The 22,444-nt window shown below is 50.5% G+C and overlaps 1 protein-coding gene across 1 annotated transcript; it reads left to right on the forward strand.

The window, feature by feature from the left end:
• Positions 1–8,622: 8,622 nt before the first annotated feature.
• Positions 8,623–20,521, forward strand: Hsd17b14 (hydroxysteroid 17-beta dehydrogenase 14). Its single transcript, XM_075953207.1, has 9 exons — positions 8,623–8,710; positions 9,675–9,725; positions 9,889–9,971; positions 11,950–12,016; positions 13,108–13,199; positions 15,002–15,106; positions 19,640–19,707; positions 19,793–19,889; positions 20,215–20,521. Exons 1-9 carry the CDS (start codon positions 8,623–8,625, stop codon positions 20,386–20,388), a joined length of 825 nt encoding a protein of 274 aa, XP_075809322.1. The 3' UTR covers positions 20,389–20,521.
• Positions 20,522–22,444: the final 1,923 nt, after the last annotated feature.

The following is a 22,444-nucleotide window of genomic DNA, read 5'->3' on the forward strand; positions in this document are numbered from 1 at the left end:
TGAATGGCCCACGTTTAGGGTTGCCTGGCCTTCCCAGGGTACTTCTAATTCTTAGATAGCCTGGACAGAGGTCAACGTCACCCATGGTAAGCCTGGCCATCCAGATCAGATTGGGCTGAAGTTACTTCGGCCTGCACCCCTGAATGACAGTCTGGATGGTCCGCAGTGGGCTAAACCCTGGGTGTCAGCAGACGGACCTTTTGAGGGCCTGTAGCAGAGACCAACAAGCCTCCTCTACAGACAATTCTGCAGGACTCACAGGAGGAAGAACCCCTTTCCCTCCATATAACCATATTTACCTTCCTCTCCCCTCTTCACCTCAGCCACCCCAGTCCCAACCACCAAGACCTCACTCTGCCCCCCCCGTCTGTACCTACCCCCACCCCATCTAGTCTTCCCTGCCTCCCCTGACTTTTCCCCTTCCGACACCCGCCAGGGAGTCCTATATGACCCTTCTAACTTCTCTGGCTCTGGGGTGGCACCTCCTTCAGTCCTCACTCCCATACCACCGTTTACTGACCATTGCTACCTGTATGTCCCTTTCTCCACCAGAGATCTCTACAACAGGAAGAAACAGAACCCCCTTTCAGCACTAGTCCCAGTTCCTTAACTTTTCGAATTGATTCTCTTTTTCATTCATCTCCCCATGTGGGATGACTGTTGGCAGATTCTCCTCCATTTCCTCTTCGCTCCCAAACAAAGAGAACAGGTTCTTGTGAAAGCAACTGAAGCACTCCCTGGATTCGCTTTGATGGCTGATGACCAGAGGGCAGAGGCAGCTGGCCATGCCCTGCCAAGGAGGAGAGGTAGAAGGTCACTCAGTGACCACCAGGTCTGATAGAGGGGATGGAACAGGCTTCCCAGAAGCCCACTGACCTAGCTAAGGTAACAGACGTGAAAGAGGGCTCAGAGGAATCAATCACCTTCAGCCTTTCTGGAGCAACTCCTGGACGCCCATCTGTTACACACTCCTATAGACCCAGAAGACCTGCCAAATCTCAAAGCACTTAACCTGGCCTTTGTTGCTCAATTGGCCCCTGACATGCGCACAAAGATACAAAAGATGGATGTGTTTGCAGGAAAGAACAGGTCAGAGCTATTAGAGATATCCCAGAAGGTGTTTGATGATAGAAACAGCAAAGATCTTCTGGTAAACGAGATGGGTGTGCTACCACGACTACATGACAAGCCCCAGCCATCAACTCTGCCCATGCATACCATGATAAAAGAAGACCTTTACTAAAGGACCAGTGTACCTACTGCAAAGAAATGGGCCATTGGAAAATGAATGCCCATACTGGAAACAGGTAGACCCCAAACCCAGGCCAATCCTAACTATGGTGGCTGAAGCTCCTTTGAACTAGGCCCCTGGAGCCTATGGTTACCTTCACCATAGGGGGACAACTGTAAAATTTCTGGAGGACACGGGGGCTACTCATTCGGTATTGCAGGAGCCCAGGGACCCCTTACCAACCAAACAATGGTAGTACAGGGGGGCAACAGGGGATGTCAAAGAACACAAATGGACCACTTACCGGACTATTAACTTAGGACAAGGAACTGTGACTCATTCTTTTATTATTATTCTTGAATGTCCCTACCCTTTACTGGGGGGGGGGGGCTCTTGAGCAAGCTCCAGGCAACAACGTTGTTCTCAGGAGCCTCCCAGGTTGCAGTGAGGACTACCTGCGCCTCCAGACCCAACCCATTTCCTGGAAGGGGAATGGAGAAAGTTACAGATCCAGGAAATTCATAAAGTTTGGGCAGAGAGCAATCCTCCTGACTTGGCAAAGCATGTGCCACCACCGTAGTGCAACTAACGCATGGGGCAGTGGCCGTTCAAATCAAGCCATATCCCATCAGTTCGGAGGCCAGGGAAGGGCCCAAGATTCATATCAGGCAGTGGCCGTTCAAATCAAGCCATATCCCATCAGTTCGGAGGCCAGGGAAGGGCCCAAGATTCATATCAGGCAGTGACCGTTCAAATCAAGCCATATCCCATCAGTTCGGAGGCAGGGAAGGGCCCAAGATTCATATCAGGCAGTGGCCGTTCAAATCAAGCCATATCCCATCAGTTCGGAGGCCAGGGAAGGGCCCAAGATTCATATCAGGCAGTGGCCGTTCAAATCAAGCCATATCCCATCAGTTCGGAGGCCAGGGAAGAGCCCAAGATACATATCAGGCAGTGACCGTTCAAATCAAGCCATATCCCATCAGTTCGGAGGCCAGGGAAGGGCCCAAGATACATATCAGGCAGTGACCGTTCAAATCAAGCCATATCCCATCAGTTCGGAGGCCAGGGAAGGGCCCAAGATACATATCAGGCAGTGACCGTTCAAATCAAGCCATATCCCATCAGTTCGGAGGCCAGGGAAGGGCCCAAGATTCATATCAGGGAGTGGCCGTTCAAATCAAGCCATATCCCATCAGTTCGGAGGCCAGGGAAGGGCCCAAGATTCATATCAGGCAGTGGCCGTTCAAATCAAGCCATATCCCATCAGTTCGGAGGCCAGGGAAGGGCCCAAGATTCATATCAGGCAGTGGCCGTTCAAATCAAGCCATATCCCATCAGTTCGGAGGCCAGGGAAGGGCCCAAGATTCATATCAGACAGTGGCCGTTCAAATCAAGCCATATCCCATCAGTCCGGAGGCCAGGGAAGGGCCCAAGATTCATATCAGGCAGTGGCCGTTCAAATCAAGCCATATCCCATCAGTTTGGAGGCCAGGGAAGGGCCCAAGATTCATATCAGGCAGTGGCCGTTCAAATCAAGCCATATCCCATCAGTTCTGAGGCCAGGGAACGGCCCAAGATTCATATCAGACAGTGGCCGTTCAAATCAAGCCATATCCCATCAGTTCGGAGGCCAGGGAAGGGCCCAAGATTCATATCAGGCAGTGGCCGTTCAAATCAAGCCATATCCCATCAGTTCGGAGGCCAGGGAAGGGCCCAAGATTCATATCAGGCAGTGGCCGTTCAAATCAAGCCATATCCCATCAGTTCGGAGGCCAGGGAAGGGCCCAAGATTCATATCAGGCAGTGGCCGTTCAAATCAAGCCATATCCCATCAGTTCGGAGGCAGGGAAGGGCCCAAGATTCATATCAGGCAGTGGCCGTTCAAATCAAGCCATATCCCATCAGTTCGGAGGCAGGGAAGGGCCCAAGATTCATATCAGGCAGTGGCCGTTCAAATCAAGCCATATCCCTTCAGTTCGGAGGCCAGGGAAGGGCCCAAGATTCATATCAGGCAGTGGCCGTTCAAATCAAGCCATATCCCATCAGTTCGGAGGCCAGGGAAGGGCCCAAGATTCATATCAGGCAGTGGCCGTTCAAATCAAGCCATATCCCATCAGTTCGGAGGCCAGGGAAGGGCCCAAGATTCATATCAGGCAGTGGCCGTTCAAATCAAGCCATATCCCATCAGTTCGGAGGCCAGGGAAGGGCCCAAGATTCATATCAGGCAGTGGCCGTTCAAATCAAGCCATATCCCATCAGTTCGGAGGCCAGGGAAGGGCCCAAGATTCATATCAGGCAGTGGCCGTTCAAATCAAGCCATATCCCATCAGTTCGGAGGCCAGGGAAGGGCCCAAGATTCATATCAGGCAGTGGCCGTTCAAATCAAGCCATATCCCATCAGTTCGGAGGCATGGAAGGGCCCAAGATACATATCAGGCAGTGACCGTTCAAATCAAGCCATATCCCATCAGTTCGGAGGCAGGGAAGGGCCCAAGATTCATATCAGGCACCTCCCTGAAGCAGGCATATTTATTCGTTATTATTCATACTTATTCCAGTCAGCCTGGAACAGCCGCTGGTTGTCTGTCCAAAGCCAGGCTATGGACCAGTACGGGACTTGAGGGAGGTGAACAAGAGGGTGGACTCCATCCAACTGCTCCGAATCCCTATGCCTTGCTCATGTCATTACCCCCAGAGCAGAAGGTCTGCTCTCTATTTCATTGGATTTAAAAGATGCCTTCTTCCCCGTCCCTCTGCTGAAGTCCAGTCAGCCTTTCTTCACATTCGGAGGGGCAGAACCCGAACTGGGGATATCAGGACAACTAGCCTGGACCACACTGCCTCAAGGATTTAGAAACTCCACCATCTTCAACAAAGCACCGGACCAGGATGTAAGGCTCTTTTGTACTAAGTATCCTAAGGTAACCTTGTTTCAGTATGTAGATGATTTTTTTTTTTTTTTTTTGGCTGCCAAGGATGAGGAGAACTCCAATAGGAGCCACCTGAAGCCTTTTGGAAACTCCATCCCAGTTAGGCTACAGAGTTTCTAAAAAGAAAGCTCAAATGTGCTCACCGCAGGTCCCTCACTCGGGAAGGGAAAAAGACTGCTCTCCCGCGCAGCAGCCATACTGCAATCCCAACTCCAGCCACGGGGGAACAAGTTAGGGAATGTCTGGAGCTGGGGAATGTTGCTGTCTTTGGATGCCTGGGTTTGCTGAAATTGACAAGCCCTCTACTCTGCTATGGCCAGGGCCATTGTTTGGAATGGACTGAGGAACATAAAGAGGCCTTTAAGAGCTTTAAGAGGCCCTGGGACAGGCTCCCATATTAACTTTCCCTGGTGTCTCCAAGCCCTTTCACCTTTATGTCCACGAAAGAAAGGGAGTCCTAGCCGGGCGGTGGTGGCGCACACCTTTAATCCCAGCACTCTGGAGGCAGAGGCAGGTGGATCTCTGTGAGTTCAAGGACAGCCTGGTCTACAAGAGCTAGTTCCAGGACAGGCTCCAAAGCCACAGAGAAACCTTGTCTTGAAACACCCCCACACACACAAAGAAGAAGAAGAAGAAGAAGAAGAAGAAGAAGAAGAAGAAGAAGAAGAAGAAGAAGAAGAAGAAGAAGAAGAAGAAGAAGAAGAAGAAGAAGAAGAAGAAGAAGAAGAAGGGGCTGGAGAGATGGCTCAGTGGTTAAGAGCACTGCCTGCTCTTCCAAAGGTCCCGAGTTCAATTCCCAGCAACCACATGGTGGCTCACAACCATCTGTAATGAGGTCTGGTGCCCTCTCCTGACCTACAGTCATACACACAGACAGAATATTGTATACATAATAAATAAATATTTAAAAAAAATAATAAAAAGAAGAAGAAGAAGAAGAAGAAGAAGAAGAAGAAGAAGAAGAAGAAGAAGAAGAAGAAGAAGCAGAAGCAGCAAGATCATTAGTGGCCTGTTAGAGCTGGAAGTAAGGTTGCTAACCGTGGAGACCAGTTGAGCACGTTTTCCTCCAGCTTCTGTGTGAGTGTTCTGTTCTCTATCATTAACAAGGCCATTGGATGTCTTATTACCCTAGAGTGATTAACTAAGGTAGAAACACGTTCTTTCTCCAGAAAAGGAGGTCCAAACCTTTTAGTATTAATACAAAAATTTATGACTCAGTTTATCCAAATAGCATAAACTCTAACAATATAAAACATCTTATAGCACAGATGTGTCACAGCCATATAAATTTATTCAGAAACTTAAAATCTCTTAAATATCTTCCTGCAATATTAAAAATAAAGTACTTCTTTGGTCCCACCCTCGACAGCGTATAAACAGCCTGTCTTTTAGATCTCAGCCTGCTCCACTTCACTGTAGTTGGTGCTTCTGGTGACGATCCCCTGGCACTGGCATTTCTAAAACTGTTAAGGTCCATTGTTGCAACTGCACATTCTTTGGGGCTCTAGTCCTGCCATACATTTGTAAACCTCAGCTGTTTCCTGTGATCCCTTTATGTCTTTATAACCATTATCACCTGGGTGACTCTTAATTAACAAAGTCTAGCTGGCAGAACGGCATAAAACATTGAGGTGCAGCTTTAATACTTAAAATCATATATATATAACCTTGTTTTTAGAATGGGACATGAGTCACCATGCACAAATCTATCCCAACCCAAACTATCTTGGAGATCTGTTAGGCCCACTCCACGTGGTCACCGTTAATTAAGATGGCGGTGAAATCACGTGGCAGTCATTTATTTATTTATTTTGGTTTTTCGAGACAGGGTTTTCTCTGTGGCTTTGGAGCCTGTCCTGGAACTAGCTCTTGTAGACCAGGCTGTCCTCGAACTCACAGAGATCCGCTGCCTCTGCCTCCAGAGTGCTGGGATTAAAGGTGTGTGCTACCACTGCCTGGCCCATTTTTTCTCATACCAAAAAGTTATTTGAATTCCTGAAAGCCCAAATTCAGTAACCAGAGCTCAGTGACAAATTTCTAAAGTCAGGCCCGTAAATGTGGCCACAACAGTGACGGGTGGCAGAGACTGCGAAATTAGCCAGAACATTTCTTTTTTGGTTTGGTTTGGTTTTTCAAAACAGGGTTTCTCGGTGGCTTTGGAGCCTGTCCTAGAACTCACTTTATAGACCAGGCTGGCCTAGAACTCACAGAGATCCGCTGCCTCTGCCTCCCGAGTGCTGGGATTAAAGGCGTGTGCCACCACCGCCTGGCAAACCTTTGTAATCTGTACTGGGTCTGCAGGAGCTCCTCCTGAGAACTGCGAAGATTCCCTGCAGCTGTTGGATCCCACTGGCGCTGCCTTTCTGTCACCTGTCCCAGGACTTGTGGGGACTCCAGAGGGAGGCTCTAAATAGCCTGCCTCATTTCAGAAGCTACAGCAGAAACGTTATCAGGAACTAATAAAGAAGTAGAAGAACTGAGAGCCACTGTTCTCCAACTTAAACCATCTTGGTCGTCAGCAGTTTACTGGAGTGTGTTGTCTTGACATCTCTGATTTCTCCCATACTATTGACAACTAATTGGTGATCTACGTAAAGAAATAGACAAGATCTCTCAAACAAATTTAGACTGGCCAACATGGCTCCAATGGCTCTCCTTCCCTGGCCTCTAATGTGGTTTCTACCAATTATCATAATCAGTGACTAACCCATGTGTGTGACTCCAATGCATGACCAACCATCACTTATGCCCAGGTCACAGAGCCCCCCAAGCCGACTAAGAGACCGAGTCCTGTGTGTAAAAGCCAAGAGCCTTTGTTCAGCTTGGACTCCGTCTGTCCAACAGGGCAGTTGAGAGCAGAGAGTGCCCAGCCCAGTCAGGGTAGGAATTTTATCATAGTAGAGGTGGGGGGGGGCATTTCCAGGGTTCAGGACCCTGATTGGCTGACCTTTTTTTTTTTTTGGTTTTTCGAGACAGGGTTTCTCTGTGGTTTTGGAGCCTGTCCTGGAACTAGCTCTGTAGACCAGGCTGGTCTCGAACTCACAGAGATCCGCCTGCCTATTCCTCCCGAGTGCTGGGATTAAAGGCGTGTGCCACCATCGCCCGGCCTGATTGGCTGACTTTTTTTTTTTGTTTGTTTTTTTTGTTTTTCGAGACGGGGTTTCTCTGTGGTTTTGGAGCCTGTCCTGGAACTAGCTCTGTAGACCAGGCTGGTCTCGAACTCACAGAGATCCGCCTGCCTCTGCCTCCCGAGTGCTGGGATTAAAGGCGTGCGCCACCACCGCCCGGCCTGATTGGCTGACTTTTGTCTAGGGCTCTTGGTAAAGGGAAAAGGGAATAGGTGAGTCCTGGGTTCAGGGCCGTCTGGTGGTCTTACCTCATCTTACCAGGGTTGGATGTCAGGTACTTCCCTCAGATGCTGGCCACCCCTGTGTGGTGCAGGCTTAGTGCGTTTCCTGGAACCCGGTGCTGCCTGCCCAGGCAGCTGTGAGGCCTGGGCCCCACGATCACCAGTCATATAAACAGTTCTAGAAACATTGCTGCTGAGCGATATTATGATACACCCTCCTGTCAAAGATTTGACAGGGAAACATAAGCCAGGGGAGGGGATGGGGAGCCTACCTGACTCCATTTTGAAGGCAGAAGCCTTTATGCTGTGTGAGTTTCTTTTTACCGTGAGAGTTGAGTTGCTTGACTCCTGAAACCTTCCCCAACCCATGACATTGATTTGTTTTTGAGAATACCCTGACCCTCCCTAGCCCTTCCTAATCCTGGCCCCTCCCTAATTACATGGCGGGTGATTTTTTATTTTTCCTCAGTGCCACATCGTCTCTCTTCTGGGAAATTACTCCTTAAAAAGGACCCAAGAGCTGGATTCTCTGCTGTTCTCTTTTTTTTTTTTTTTTTTTTTGGTTCCCACACCGGGAGTCGAACCCTCTGCTGTTCTCTTTAACTCAACTTAGGAGGCAGTTGCTGGCCAGCTCTTGGGTACACCCCAATAAAAATCAAGCTTGCTTCAAATTTTGCCCAAATTGTGGTAGTGGTCTTGTTTTCCATGTTTGCGATTAACAAGGTGAGAACGTTGGGAGCCAGCTATTAAAATGTTGGGTCTGAGGGAAGCGGCTGGAGCCCGATTTCCTAGGTCGGAGGAAGAAGTGCCTGCCCTTAGGGGTCTGGAGACAATCTGATGGGGGAGGGCTGGGGGCGGGACCTGAGTCTGAAGGAGGATTGTCAGGGTGGGGATTCCTGGGTCCGAGAAATAAGGGCTAGGAGCCAATCTCCAGGTCTGAGGTAGGAGAGCCTGCCCAGTTCTCCCAGGCGTGTGGCCTTCCTGGGAACACCCTTTCCCAGGGGCAGCCTTTAAGGACACAGCTTGTATATCTGGTCCCACTACTTCTGCGGACTGTGGAGGTGGAAAGAGGCTGTAAGGGCGTGGGAGACGAGCCAAATCAACTGGGAATGGCAGCTGTACCCCGATACTCCGGGAAAGTGGTGGTGGTAACTGGGGGTGCTCGCGGCATCGGGGCTGGGATCGTGAGAGCTTTTGGTGAGTAAGGGTCTTCCTGCCTGGATTGTACGGATGGCTCAGAGACTCCATTTCCTTTTCTTTAAAAATGATTTACTTATTCTTTTTTATTTATTTATTTTGATTTATTTAACTTTATTTTATGTGCATTGGTGTGAAGGTGTCAGATCTCATGGAACTGCATTTTCAGACAGTTGTGAGCTGCCATGTGGGTGCCTGGAATTGAACCCGAGTCCTCTGGAAGAGCAGTCAGTGCTCTTAACCACTGAGCCATCTCTCCAGCCCCCGATTTATTTATTCTTTTTTAAAAAAATATTTATTTATTATGTATACAATATTCTGTCTGTGTTTATGCCTTCAGGCCAGAAGAGGGCACCAGACCCCATTACAGATGGTTGTGAGCCTCCATGTGGGTGCTGGGAATTGAACCCGAGTCCTCTGGAAGAGCAGTCATAGCCAGTGCTGAGTTTGGCGTAACCACTGGGCCATCTCTCCAGCAATCTCTCCAGTCCTCAGTTTTACCTGAGTCAGTTTGGACTGTTGGGTGCTGATAAGCCTGCCCGCAAGAGTTCTTCCCTTGGCTGGGCGGTAGTGTCACACGCCTTTGATCCCAGCACTAGGCAGGCAGAGTTCAAGGCCAGTGTGGTCTACACAGCAAGTTCTACTAAGCCTGGGCTACACAGAGAAACCGTCTCGAAAACCCGGAAGAGTCCTGGGTTAGGATTAGGGGTTAGGTTTAGGCTTTCCCCTGATGGATCCCTACAGACGATAGCTTTGAGGAATATATTCCTCGTAGGTTTGGGGTTTTTCTAGAATCCAGGATGGCGGTCCAGCAGAGGCTTGATGATGGAGGGAATTTGTCTCAAGATTCTGCCCTTTGCGAGAACAGAAACGAGAGCCTCTGGAGAGCCGTGCTCCGGTTGTCCACAAGGGGGCAGCAGAGGCAGCGCCCCAAGTCGGCAGGACCCGTAACTTTTCTCCCTCTCTTTGTTGGCAGTGGACAGTGGAGCTCAAGTGGTTTTCTGTGACAAGGACGGTGAGTGATCAGTCCTCAGCCCTGCCTTCCCTCCATCGACGCACGCATCCAAGCCTAGCACTCCTCCCTCAGCCCCCATGCCTGGACCCATGTCCTCTGCCCTTAGTCTCTGGGGTCTAAGCCTCAACTCTTGTCCCTCAGACCCAGAGTCTTTCTCTTACAGAGGCGGGGGGCCGGGCTCTGGAGCAGGAACTCTCGGGCACTGTCTTCGTCCGTTGTGATGTGACTCATGAAGGAGATTTGCAGGTGAGCATTGCCTATCCCTACCCCCACCCCGTCTCTAGTAACCCCACCCCTCTCCTTGCCTCTTTGCCAGCTCAGTGCGCACAGGTGCTCCCGCTTTCGCCGTCTTCTACAGGGGCGCGCTGGGTTCTGTCCTCCACTTGAGTCAAGTGGGAAGAGGGAGCATCAATAGTGAAGTCGGCTTGTGGGCGAGCCTGTGGGGCATTTTCTTTTCTTTTTTTTTTTCTCGATACGGGATTTCCCTGTGTAACAGTCCTGGCTGTCCTGAACTAGCTCTTGTGACCAGGCTGGCCTTGAACTCACAGGGATTCACCAGCGTCTGCCTCCCGAGTGCCACAACTGCCCGGCTGGGGGCATTTTCTTTTTCTTTTTTCTTTTTTTTTTTTAAAAAGATTTATTTATTATGTATACAGCGTTTTCCCTACATATATGCTGCAGACCAGAAGAGGGCACCAGATCTCATTACAGATGGTAGTGAGCCACCATGTGGTTGCTGGGAATTGAACTCAGGACCTCTGGAAGAGCAGAGGTCTCTTAACCTCTGAGCCATCTCTCCAGCCCCCTGGGGGCATTTTCTAATTAGTAGTTGTTGTGGGAGTGTCCAGCTCCCCTGGGGATACACTATCACTAAGCTGGAGGTCCTGGATCAGGGGGCTGACAAACCCTAGGGAGCAGGCCAATGGGTAGTGTTCCTCCGTGGGCTCTGCTTCAGCTCCGACCTACAGGCTTCTGCTCTGAGCCCCTACCCCGACTCCCCTCAGTGATGGAGTGTGACCCCCCCACTCCCCTCAGTGATGGAGTGTGACCCCCCACTCCCCTCAGGGATGGAGTGTGACCCCCCACTCCCCTCAGGGATGGAGTGTGACCCCCCCACTCCCCCCACTCCCCCCACTCCCCCCACTCCCCTCAGTGATGGAGTGTGACCCCCCACTCCCCTCAGTGATGGAGTGTGACCCCCCCACTCCCCTCAGTGATGGAGTGTGACCCCCCACTCCCCTCAGGGATGGAGTGTGATCCCCCACTCCCCTCAGGGATGGAGTGTGACCCCCCCACTCCCCCCACTCACCTCAGTAATGGAGTGTGACCCCCTACTCCCCTCAGTGATGGAGTGTGACCCCCCACTCCCCTCAGTGATGGAGTGTGACCCCCCCACTCCTCTCAGTGATGGAGTGTGACCCCCACTCCCCTCAGGAATGGAGTTTGACCCTCCCCCTCCCCCCACTCCCCTCAGGGATGGAGTGTGACCCCCCACTCCCCCCACTCCCCTCAGGGATGGAGTGTGACCCCCCCACTCCCCTCAGTGATGGAGTGTGACCCCCCCACTCCCCTCAGTGATGGAGTGTGACCCCCAACTCCCCTCAGGGATGGAGTGTGACCCCCCCACTCCTCTCAGTGATGGAGTGTGACCCCCCCACTCCCCTCAGTGATGGAGTGTGACCCTCCCCCTCCCCCCACTCCCCTCAGGGATGGAGTATGACCCCCCACTCCCCTCAGGGATGGAGTGTGACCCCCCTACTCCCCTCAGTGATGGAGTGTGACCCCCCCCACTCCCCTCAGTGATGGAGTGTGACCCTCCCCCTCCCCCCACTCCCCTCAGGGATGGAGTGTGACCCCCCACTCCCCTCAGGGATGGAGTGTGACCCCCCCACTCCCCTCAGTGATGGAGTGTGACCCCCCCACTCCCCTCAGTGATGGAGTGTGACCCTCCCCCTCCCCCCACTCCCCTCAGGGATGGAGTGTGACCCCCCCACTCCCCTCAGGGATGGAGTGTGACCCTGTCCTCCCCAGTTGCTTTGGTCACAGCAGTCAAAACCCTGGCCATGCCCTGGCAGCTGAGGTGCTCAAGTGTCTGGTCTGGGTCCCCCAGCTTCCTGCTTCTCTCCTTTCTTGACCTCCTGTGACCCTTCTCCCCTCCACCTCACTCTGCCCTGCTACCCCAACTGAGCCTGTCCTGACTCACTGCAGTCTGTTCTCTCCTCAGACTCTGATTTCCGAGACCCTCTCTCGGTTTGGCCGCCTGGATTGTGTGGTGAACAATGCTGGCTACCGTAAGTTGTGTGGCTTAGGGGCTACTGTCCCCCAATGTCTGCTTCTATCCTGTTGTCCCATACTTCCCCTTAAAAGGTGTTGCGCGTGTGTGTGTGCATGTGCGTGCAAGTGTGTGTGCGCGTGTGTGTGCATGTGCGTGCATGTGTGTGCGTGTGTGTGTGCGCGTGTGCGTGCATGTGTGTGTGCGTGTGTGTGCATGTGCGTGCATGTGTGTGTGCGCGTGTGTGTGCATGTGCGTGCATGTGTGTGTGCGCGCGTGTGTGCATGTGCATGCATGTGTGTGTGCGCGTGTGCCTGTGCCATCTCCATGCCTCAGTTTCCGTCTTTGAAATAAGAATCATCTGGGCTGGAGAGATGGCTCAGAGGTTAAGAGCATTGCCTGCTCTTCCAAACGTCCTGAGTTCAATTCCCAGCAACCACATGGTGGCTCACAACCATCTGTAATGAGGTCTGGTGTCCTCTTCTGGCCTGCAGGCATACACACAGACAGAATATTGTATACATAATCAATCAATCATCACCTTTTTCATTGGGGGTGCTGTGGTCTCCAAGCGAGGTCACACTGCCCCTTAGGTTATTCCAAGAGCCTGCGTGGTTCCTGCTTTGCTGAAGGCCCAGGCCCTGGTTGGTGACAAGGACACCCCAGGCCCTGGCTGTGACAAGGACACCCAGGCACACTTTATCAGACTCCATGTGGTGTGGCAGTCTGGAAGGTTTCCATTAACCTAACAATGTGTCCCCATGGAAACTAAGGCTCAGAGAGCTCCAGGCCCTCCAGAGTCCCGGGGCTCCCCTAACATTCAGAGTTGCAGGGAGTCCCTGTTATCTGCGTCCTTCTTTTCTTAGGCTCACACTTATTCAGTCTGGCTATGTAACCAAATTCCATTGTGGGGAGTGCAGGGAAACCCGCATTCCACAGTGGGGAGAGCAGATACCAGCTGGGGCGTGGCCCAGTGACTTAGCCCTGCAATGGCAGGTCTGGGCCAGCAGAGACCACCTTGGCCTCCTTCTTTGCCTTGCTCCCTAGCTCTCTGCCTCTCCTCCGATCCTCTCCCCTCTCCTGTCTCCCTCTCTCTTCTCTTCCCTTTAGACCCACCTGCACAGTGGCCTGAGGAGACTTCTGCCCAGGACTTTCGCCAGCTGCTGGAGCTGAACCTACTGGGGACATACACCCTGACCAAGGTGAAGCAGGTGTAGTTGCAATGGGCGTGTCTCATTTCATTGGGAGCACATTGAACAGTGGTTACCAACCTGTGGGTAGCAACCCCTTTGGGGGTCAGGTAACCCTTTCACAGGGGTCATCTAAGATCATCAGAAAACACAGATATCCACAGACTTTATGCTTGGGGTCAGCAGAACATGGAGCTGTGTTAAAGGGGTCAGCCTTCGGAATTCTGAGAACCGCTGCTCTAGAGGACCCTGCTTTATGTAGAAAACAAATGGGCCCAGATCCCCCCCCCCCCCCCCGGGCAGCTACAGCCTCCTCAGACTCTTCCAGAGCCTCCAGGCCTGCTTGGAGGTGGCCAAGAGGATGTGAAGAGCCCAGGGAGTAGGACTAAGACGCAGCCTTAGCTTGGATCCCCAGCACCATGCAAACCAAGTGTGGTGGTGTGACCTGTGAGCTCACACTTAGGAGGTAGAGGCAGGAGGAGCAGGAGTTCAGGGTTAGTCTTGGCTGCACCGTGAGATTCTGTCCCCAAAAACAAACTAGGAAGGAAAGGGCTGGTGCTCCTGGTCTGGGGGAGGGCCTTGCTGCTGCTTCTGGGTGGAAGGAGAGGCCCTAGATGGAGACACGTGCGAGGCCATACTACTGAGCCCAGTCTTGATTTCAGACGCAGTAGGGAGCCATGGAGCATGGTTGAGCATGGTTGAGGTCCCTAATCATATTCTAGAATGTTCCATGCTAAACTCACTGATCAGTCTGCAGTACAAGCCTCTCCCTAGAAGTTCATCCCCATGAGGACAGAAATCTCTCCCTCTGTTTTGTTTTTATGAGCAATAGGAGCCATGAAGCTGGGCGTGGTGATGCACATCTTTAATCCCAGTACTCAGGAGGCAGAGGCAGGTGGATCTCTGTGAGTTCGAGGCCAGCCTGGTCTACAGAGTGAGCTCTAGGACAGCCAGTGAATATAAACAGGATACATAGTGAGATCCTGTCTCAAACAAGCAATAAAGAGGGGTAGGGGGCATGGGAAGGGTTTTGCTCCCACAAATACTATTTCAGGCACACTTACTATTACTGGCCCATTTGAGAGGAGAGAAGGGGCCCTAGTGGTCAGGGTGCCCTTATACTCAGGATGGTCTCATTACGGAAGTGATATTGCAATGCCAGTTACAGGAGCGGAGGGCACGTGACAACCCAGGACAGTCACCAGGGTCCTCTCATTCCTAGGCAAGCTGAGATGGTCACTGTGTGAATGGCTTTCTCAGGAGGGAGCAGTCCAGAGTCTCTGAGGTCGCAGCATCCAGGCTGCATTTGGTGGAGTGGGGGTTAGCCATGAACCCTTGTAGGTTCCTGTTCTAGGTGGCTCCGGGGTGCAGGTGTGTGCTCAGTCATGTTTAGTGGTGAGAACAGGCTGTGCCTGTTCAGCTCCAGTGCCCACGGCAATCAGAGGAACAGACTGAGCTTATCGGGCTTTATCAGGTTTGTAGAGGAGTGGCCAGAGACGGTGACAGAAAGTGGGGCACATCTCCTGAGGTTCACATGTCACAATCTGACCACAGAGTTTTGGTCAACCCGCACACACCGTCTCTGAATGGAACCGAAGATGTTCTCCTCAAAACAGGCAGGGTTTTGAGCAGCGCTTAGGTTTCCCAGCTTAATGAAGGCTGGACATTGAACAGCACCTGAAAGAGAGGGGTGAGGAGAGGGAGAGAGAGAACTAGGGAAGACTAGAAAGGCCATTGCTGTGCCTCAAGAACAAGGGGAAAATGGTCTCGTCCCATGCCTGGGGTGCTGATGGCTGATCTGTCTGTCTCCACAGCTTGCCCTCCCCCACCTGCGGAAGCACAGAGGCAACATCATCAACATCTCCAGCCTGGTTGGGACCATCGGCCAGTCCCAGGCAGTCACCTACGTGGCCACCAAGGTAGGCCATTCCTCTCCTCCATGGCTTTTTCCTGGCTCCTTGGGCCTCGGCTTTGAGCCTGGAACTTCTCTTCTTTCTTGTTTTGGTTGTTTTTCCCCTCAGAGGGGTTTCTCTGTGTAGTGTTGGAACCTGACTATTCTGGAACTCTGTAGGCCAGGCTGGCTTCTAACTCACAGAGATACACCTGCCTCTGCCTCCCAAGTGCTGGGATTAAAGGTGTGTGCTACCACCTCCTGGGTTTAATTAGCTCTTATAACTTAAATGAACCCGTTTCTATTAATCTATCTTCTCTCACCACCACTTCTTTCTCGTCTCCTGGCATCTCTTGCATGCCTAGATTCTTTTCCTACTTCTTCTCTTTCTGCCCGGAAGTCCTACCTATGCTGCCTGCCTAACTACTAACCAATCACAGCAATATACCTTCACACAGCGTGCAAATATCCCACAACATTTCCCCCTGCTGTCTAAAAAGGAAAGGTTTTAGCTCTAACTCAGTAAAACTATGTAAAACAGGAACAGTTATCAGCAAGAATTACATTCACAGTGTCTAGTCCATATGTACTTGGCAAGTTCAGAGAAAGTGCTGTGTTAACTCTCTTAGTGAGGCCAGAGTTTTCTACCTAAACCATTTTCAATCTGTATTATCATCACTCTAAAAATAACATCTTAGAAAAATCTCTTTCTGAATTTGGTAACAAGGAAAACTGTATGCTATTGAGTCTTCAGTCCCCATCAGAGACCCAAAAAGGGCATAATATTATTACCTGAGTAAACAGGAAGTGTGGTGCAGACAGAGACAGCTGGCTGTCTGGACAGTCACCCAGTGTTCCTCTGCTGCATTGGGGCTTCCATCTTCAGTCTACAGATTTTCTGTGAAGCAGGAGTTTTAAAGGACTGTCCTACCTTGTCTTGGCAAAGCTCAGCAGTCACTTTCTTTTGTGTCTTCATTGTCCAGTTTGGACAGCAAACTCTCAGCAGTCAAGGCAAGGGCAGTTTCTTGCCCAGTGGCTAAGTTTGCCACAACAAAAGCAAATTCTATATGGAGGTTCTTCAATGCCCATCATCTTTTTTGAAGATTGGTGCTGCCAGGAGCAGATGTGTCTCACTACCATGAAGAGTCTTATTTAATTAAAATGTTTTAAATGCCACATTCTGTAGAATCTGAAGTGTTTGAAGATCATCTATCTATGTAAATCATATCATCGTATAACCTTAAGAATATATCTAATATGACTACAAGTTTTATTATAGATGACTACTAACTTGCATTTCTTATCTTAAATAGTTTTTAATAATAGTCTTTACAGACTAGAACTATACTTTTTAAAATGAGTTCCATAACTTTACATTACATTTTAAAATGAGCCACATCGGAAAATACTGTAAACAAGAGTAGAAATATATATGTCATGTAACAAAAATAACCTTAAATTTGTATCAATATACAGAAATCCATACCAATGTAATATATTTGAGACTAGTGGTTGTTCAAAAGTTGACTCAGCAACCCACCCTTTTATCCATCATTTCTATATATAACCCCCCCTTTTTCCCTTCAGAAAGGGATCTCTGAATCTAATCTCCTTTGTTCAGCTTTTTTCCTGACCATGACCTGAAGGCGTAAGTCACAAACAATCCCACACCAGTTTGGAATTATGATTAATAGAATGGTTATTTATTTAAGGGTGAAAAACTTACAGATCACTGTCCCAGACAACAGCCCTCTGAGCAATCAGGAAGGGAGCCTAGTTGCTGGAAGCTGAGTGGGAAGCCAGAGAGCTAGCGGAGGGAAGTTGCTGCTTTTTTAAAGAGAGAGAGACCACGCCCCAATGGGCTGGTATCTCAGCAGCTATTGGCTGAAGGAGCGGAAGGAGCTCCCGCAACCATGACCAACAGCAACTTGTACCTATCCCATGATGATAAACATCCATTATCCACTGAATGACCTCTCAGGAATGTGGGTGTCATGTTCTCTAGGCTGTTTCCTGTTGTCTGGGGGCAATGGTATCTTTAGGGGATCCCAAGAAAATTGGGCTAGTGGTCAAGTCCTGGTAGAGCTAGGTGTGGTGGGGAAATGTAAGGCTTATCTGAAGACTGGCTGGAGTAGTCTGTGAGGCTGGACCATCTCAGTTAGCAGCTTTGAAGTTGCCCTGGATGCAGAACTCTGAGAAAACTGCAGCAGAGGTGTTCTGAGAGCATGGATCACCTGAGCTACTTGTCTTTAGACAAGCTACGTGTCTGCTCCTTTTTTCTGAAGGCACAAACTTTTAAAGGTAACACACATACCTGCATTAACACAACTATGGAATATGCAGTGTGCACAGTTAGCTAGAGACTTTTTGTTTTATGTTTGAGTAGGTGAAAGGCATCTGTCAACTTTATAAGTCCATTTGGACTGTATAGCTGAACCTCTGTCCATGCCATGGGAAAGAACAGCATGTAATGATAAGTCATAAGCACGCTGTACCAACAAGATTCAGTCTCAGGGCTGTTCCCATAGTAGAAGGATCAGCATATACGTCACATCACTTGTCCTGTAGTCTTTTCTGTCTTTTCCCCTCATGTTGGTAGCCGAGATCCTCAGGAGGTCTCCCTGCTCAAATCTGATCTCATTTAACTTTGAAGGAATCCATAGCTTTTCATGTCCTGTGGAAACAAAGGCATAGCTCTCACCCAGCGCAGCATTTTTCTCGGCTTCCATAGGCTGGTTTACTCAGCAGGCCCTTCCTCAGCAGACGTTGTTTTCCTACATTCGCATTCGAAAAATTCAAAGTCAGCAAAACACCATACAGGATCCAGATGCCCTGTGCATTCCCCATCTTCATGTGGCTTATTTTTATTATTATTCTTTCAAGACTTTATTTTTAAATTATTCTTTTTTAAAGGTTTATTTATTAATTATGTATACAGCATCAGCCTGCATGTATCCCTGCAGGCCAGAAGAGGACACCACATCTCATCATAGATGGTTGTGAGCCACCATGTGGTTGCTGAAAATTGAACTCAGGACCTCTGGAAGAACAGTCAGTGCTCTTAACCTCTGAGCCATCTCTCAGCCCCTCAACTATATCTTTCTATGACTGTTTATACCCATTTCTCTTCCTTCCTTCCTTCCTTTCTTCCTTCCTTCCTTCTTTCCTTCCTTCCTTCCTTCCTTCCTTCCTTCCTTCCTTCCTTCCTTCCTTCCAACATTTGAGCACATTTTAAAGCATTCTGTACCTGTTTAGAGTTTCTTTTTGGCCTGGACCCAGCTTTCCTAACTACCCACAGCGTTCTCTGACCGCATAAGCCAAAGTTTAAACGGTTAGATATCAGCTAGGCCTCCAATACTGGGCTCTGGAGGCTGACTTGCCCCCCTTGGTTCCCTGACAGCCTAACCTCACGCCAGCTGGTAGGGACAGGAGCCACATTTTCTACCCCGGCCCTGGGAAATTAATGAGCTTACTTTCCTTGTGGTTGTGCCCAACATTGAGTGTGTGTGTATACACACTGGGGTTGTGCCCCACACTGGGTGTGTGTGTATACGCACTGGGGTTGTGCCCCACACTGCGTGTGTATGTATGAGCACTGGGGTTGTGCCACACACTGGGTGTGTATACGCACTGGGGTGGTGCCACACACTGGGTGTGTATGTATACGCACTGGGGTGGTGCCACACACTGGGTGTGTATACGCACTGGGGTGGTGCCACACACTGGGTGTGTATGTATGTATACGCACTGGGTGCCTTTCTGGTTCACACTGACTTTAGAAGAGGGAATCTGATCCCCTGGAACTGGGCCACCATGTGGTGCTGGGAATGGAACCTGGTTCCCTACAAGAGCAGCCAGTGCTCTTAACTGCTGAGTCATCTCTCCAGCTCTGATTTTTTAAATTGCATTTTTTTTTTCAGAGACAGGGTTTCTCTGGAGCTTTGGATCCCGTCCTGGAACTAGCTCTGTAGACCGGGCTGGCCTCCAACTAACAGAGATCCGCCTGCCTCTGCCTCTGCCTCCTGAGTGCTGGGATTAAAGGCGTGCGTCACCATCGCCTGGCTTTAAATTACATTTTTCTTTATTGTATGTGTCTTTATCTGTGTGGATCTGTGTGTGTGTGTGCAAGTCACAGCACACACATGTAGGTCAGAGGACGACGTAGAGGGAGTTAGCTCTCTCCCTTCACCATGTGGGTCCCAGGGATCAAACTCAGATTGTCAGACTGGGCAGCAAGTGCCTCTAAGACTCAGCCCTCCTGAAAGGCCCTTCCTGATTCTGTTTGAACCAAAGTCTCACCCTGCAACCTGGGTTGGTATTGAGTTCATGGCAATCCACCTGTCTCAGCCTCCCAAGTTCTGGGATCAATGGTATCAAAACCCAGGAATGTCCACACTGCCTCCCTCAGTCAGTCCAAACTGGCGTGCACAGAGCCCATGTGCAGGGAATGTCTGCAAGATGGCTGAGACTAATCTAAAGCTTGCTGGCTCCTGGTGGAAGAGGAGGTCGGGAGGGACTCCATCCACAGAGACTTAACCCTTTTTGGTCTCTGCTTCTGCAGGGGGCAGTGACAGCCATGACGAAAGCTCTGGCCTTGGATGAGAGCAGATATGGTGTCCGTGTCAACTGGTGAGCTGATCAAACAGTCGGGGCAGCTGGGGATGCCAGGCCAGAGTTAGCACAAGCTTCTCTTCTTCCTCTCTCCCTTCTCCAGCATCTCCCCAGGGAACATCTGGACTCCACTGTGGGAAGAGCTGGCGGCCTCCACCTCAAACCCCAGTGCCACCATCCTAGAAGGCACCTTGGCCCAGGTAGGAGCAGGTGAGAGCTGGGAGGTATGGATGTAACTGGGGAGATCAGATGGGCAGTCGGGGTCTTTCTCTCCTCCTCCTTCCTCTCTTGGAGCTTCATGTAATCCAGACCAGCCTGGCCCTTGATGTGTAGCTGCATCCTTTCTGCTTCCCCTTCCTGAGTGCTGGAGTCACAGACACATACCGGTCCTCATGTGTTCACACGGGCACACTTGTGCGCCTGTCTCACTCTAGCTCAGGCAAGCCTCTTCTGCTGAGGTGACAGGTGTGAACTAACTGCCTAAGGAAGACTACTCCTAATTTTTTACCTCCCTTCCCTCCCCAGCCCCTGGGCCGCATGGGCCAGCCAGCTGAGGTGGGAGCTGCAGCTGTGTTCCTGGCCTCTGAAGCCACCTTCTGTACAGGGCTTGAGCTTCTTGTGACAGGGGGTGCAGAATTGGGGTATGGGCGCAAGTCTACTAGGAGCAGCCTCGTGGAAACCCCTAGTCTCCCACCCTAATTCCCACTGACTTATGTCCTACCTACCTCTCTTTCCCTTTCCTTTCTTTTTTTGTGTAGTACTGGAGATTAAACCTAGGACTTTTTTTGTGCTAGACAGAGCTCCATCACTGAATGACACCGGGGTACCTCACTGGGGGTTCTAGGCAAGGGATCTACCACTGACTCCCTCCTTACCTCTTTTGGATTACTGGGTTGTGGTTTCTTTCCTTAAATACCCCTTCTCCCAGCTACTCAGGGTCGAACTCTCTACCCCGGCGTGGGAAATGAGTTTTGGCCCAGTGCATTGGTTCCTGTCGTGTCAATAAACCTCGTGTGATTGCAGCAAGGATGGTCTCTTGTGAGTTCCTGGGGGGGGTCGGGTCTTTCAGGTTTACCCCAACACCTTAGACTCTATCCACTGACTGTTCGTCCTGGAGTCATAAGGAAAACTTGTATCCAGAAAGGAAACATCATATTTATTTCCTGTTCTTTACCACAAGTTTGTCCACACTAGCTTTGTCTCCTTCCCAGCTACCTTTATGCCACGTGGGTATTTCTGACTCCAAAGAGACCTGGCAGCAGAAGCGAGTGGTCGCCAGGGAGCTCGGTTCTGCTTCACCTGGTGCTAATTAAAAGGCCCGCTGGGGAGGATAAATTAAGTCGTAATTGCCGGGCGGTGGTGGCGCATGCCTTTAATCCCAGCACTCGGGAGGCAGAGGCAGGCGGATCTCTGTGAGTTCGAGACCAGCCTGGTCTACAAGAGCTAGTTCCAGGACAGGCTCCAAAAACACAGAGAAACCCTGTCTCGAAAAACCACAAAAAAAAAAAAAAAGAAAAATTAAGTCGTAATTGACAGATAACGGAGGAGACACAAAAGCGGCTGCTTTTATTCTCGGCGCTTGCCGGAGAGGAGTTTTGCACTCTTTGCCAGCGCAATAGGGAAGTGGTTTGGAGACAGGATCTTGAGTGCTGAGGCGGCGAGGAGTTGAGACATTTGGGTCAGAGGGAGGAGGCTGGGACTTGTATTGCTAGGTTTGGGGCTGAAGGACACTGCGGGGGTGCGCTGGGGAAAGAACAGGCCCTGGACACTCCCCAGGTTGGGCGCGGGGCGCAGCAGCTTCCCCACACCCCAGGTAAGGGGGTGGAACTGCTAGGCTGCTGTGGATTGGCCAAAGCAGGGGTGTGCGGCAATCACTGATTGGCTGTGGCAGGGGCGGTTGCTGCCGTGGGTTCCGCCACCGGGCAGTTCGGAGATCTTAGGCGAGGAGGGAGGGTTTAGCGGGAGAGAGCGGGAGATTAGGGGCGGGGGAGGTGGGGTGGATGGGGGAGGCGGAAGGGTAGCATAGGCAAGGTCTGAGGGAGCGGGTGTGTGGTTTGGTTACTGCAGCCTGGGGCAGTCTGAAGAACAGTGTTGGGATTTGAGAGAGCTGGAGCTGTAGTCTGAGAATCTGCTGCAGAAGTACACAGACACAGGATTAACTATACACAGTTAGCGTGTGTGTGTGTGTGTGTGTGTGTGTGTGTGTGTGTGTGTGACCTCTGATGGGAAAATCTTGTGTCAAGTGACCAAGAAGCACAATATGGAAGGACATTGCCACAGCTGGCTGGACAACACTGTAATCCCTGTACTTGTGTAATTGAGAGAATGGCAAGCTTGAAGCCTGCCTGAAGCACAGAGTGACATCCTGTATAAATGTATTGTGTGTGTGTGTGTGTGTATTGTAATTACAAAGAACAAGCTATCCCCCACCCAATCCTCTTTCTACACGGTCCTGTTCTTTTGTTTCATTTGTTTGAAACCAGAGACTAGCTCTCTCACTTAGGATGCTCTCATGTTTGCAGCAAATCCCCTGCCTCAGCTTTCAGAGTGTTGGGATTGCAAGTAGGGGCCACCAGGCCCATTCTCAAATGTCCTTTCTCTGCACCCACTGCCATTTACAGTGCGCTTTTCCTCGTTATCCATGTACTGGTGACGGAAGGAGCACGCTGACCCCCGCCTCGGCGACTTCGCCGACAAAGATCCTCTGAAGATGCGTGTTTTTGTTGTTTTATTTCTAGAAAATCTTTTCACGTTT

The sequence above is a fragment of the Microtus pennsylvanicus genome, chromosome 18 (genome assembly GCF_037038515.1).
Source record: "Microtus pennsylvanicus isolate mMicPen1 chromosome 18, mMicPen1.hap1, whole genome shotgun sequence".
NCBI classification, from domain to species: Eukaryota; Metazoa; Chordata; class Mammalia; order Rodentia; family Cricetidae; genus Microtus; species Microtus pennsylvanicus.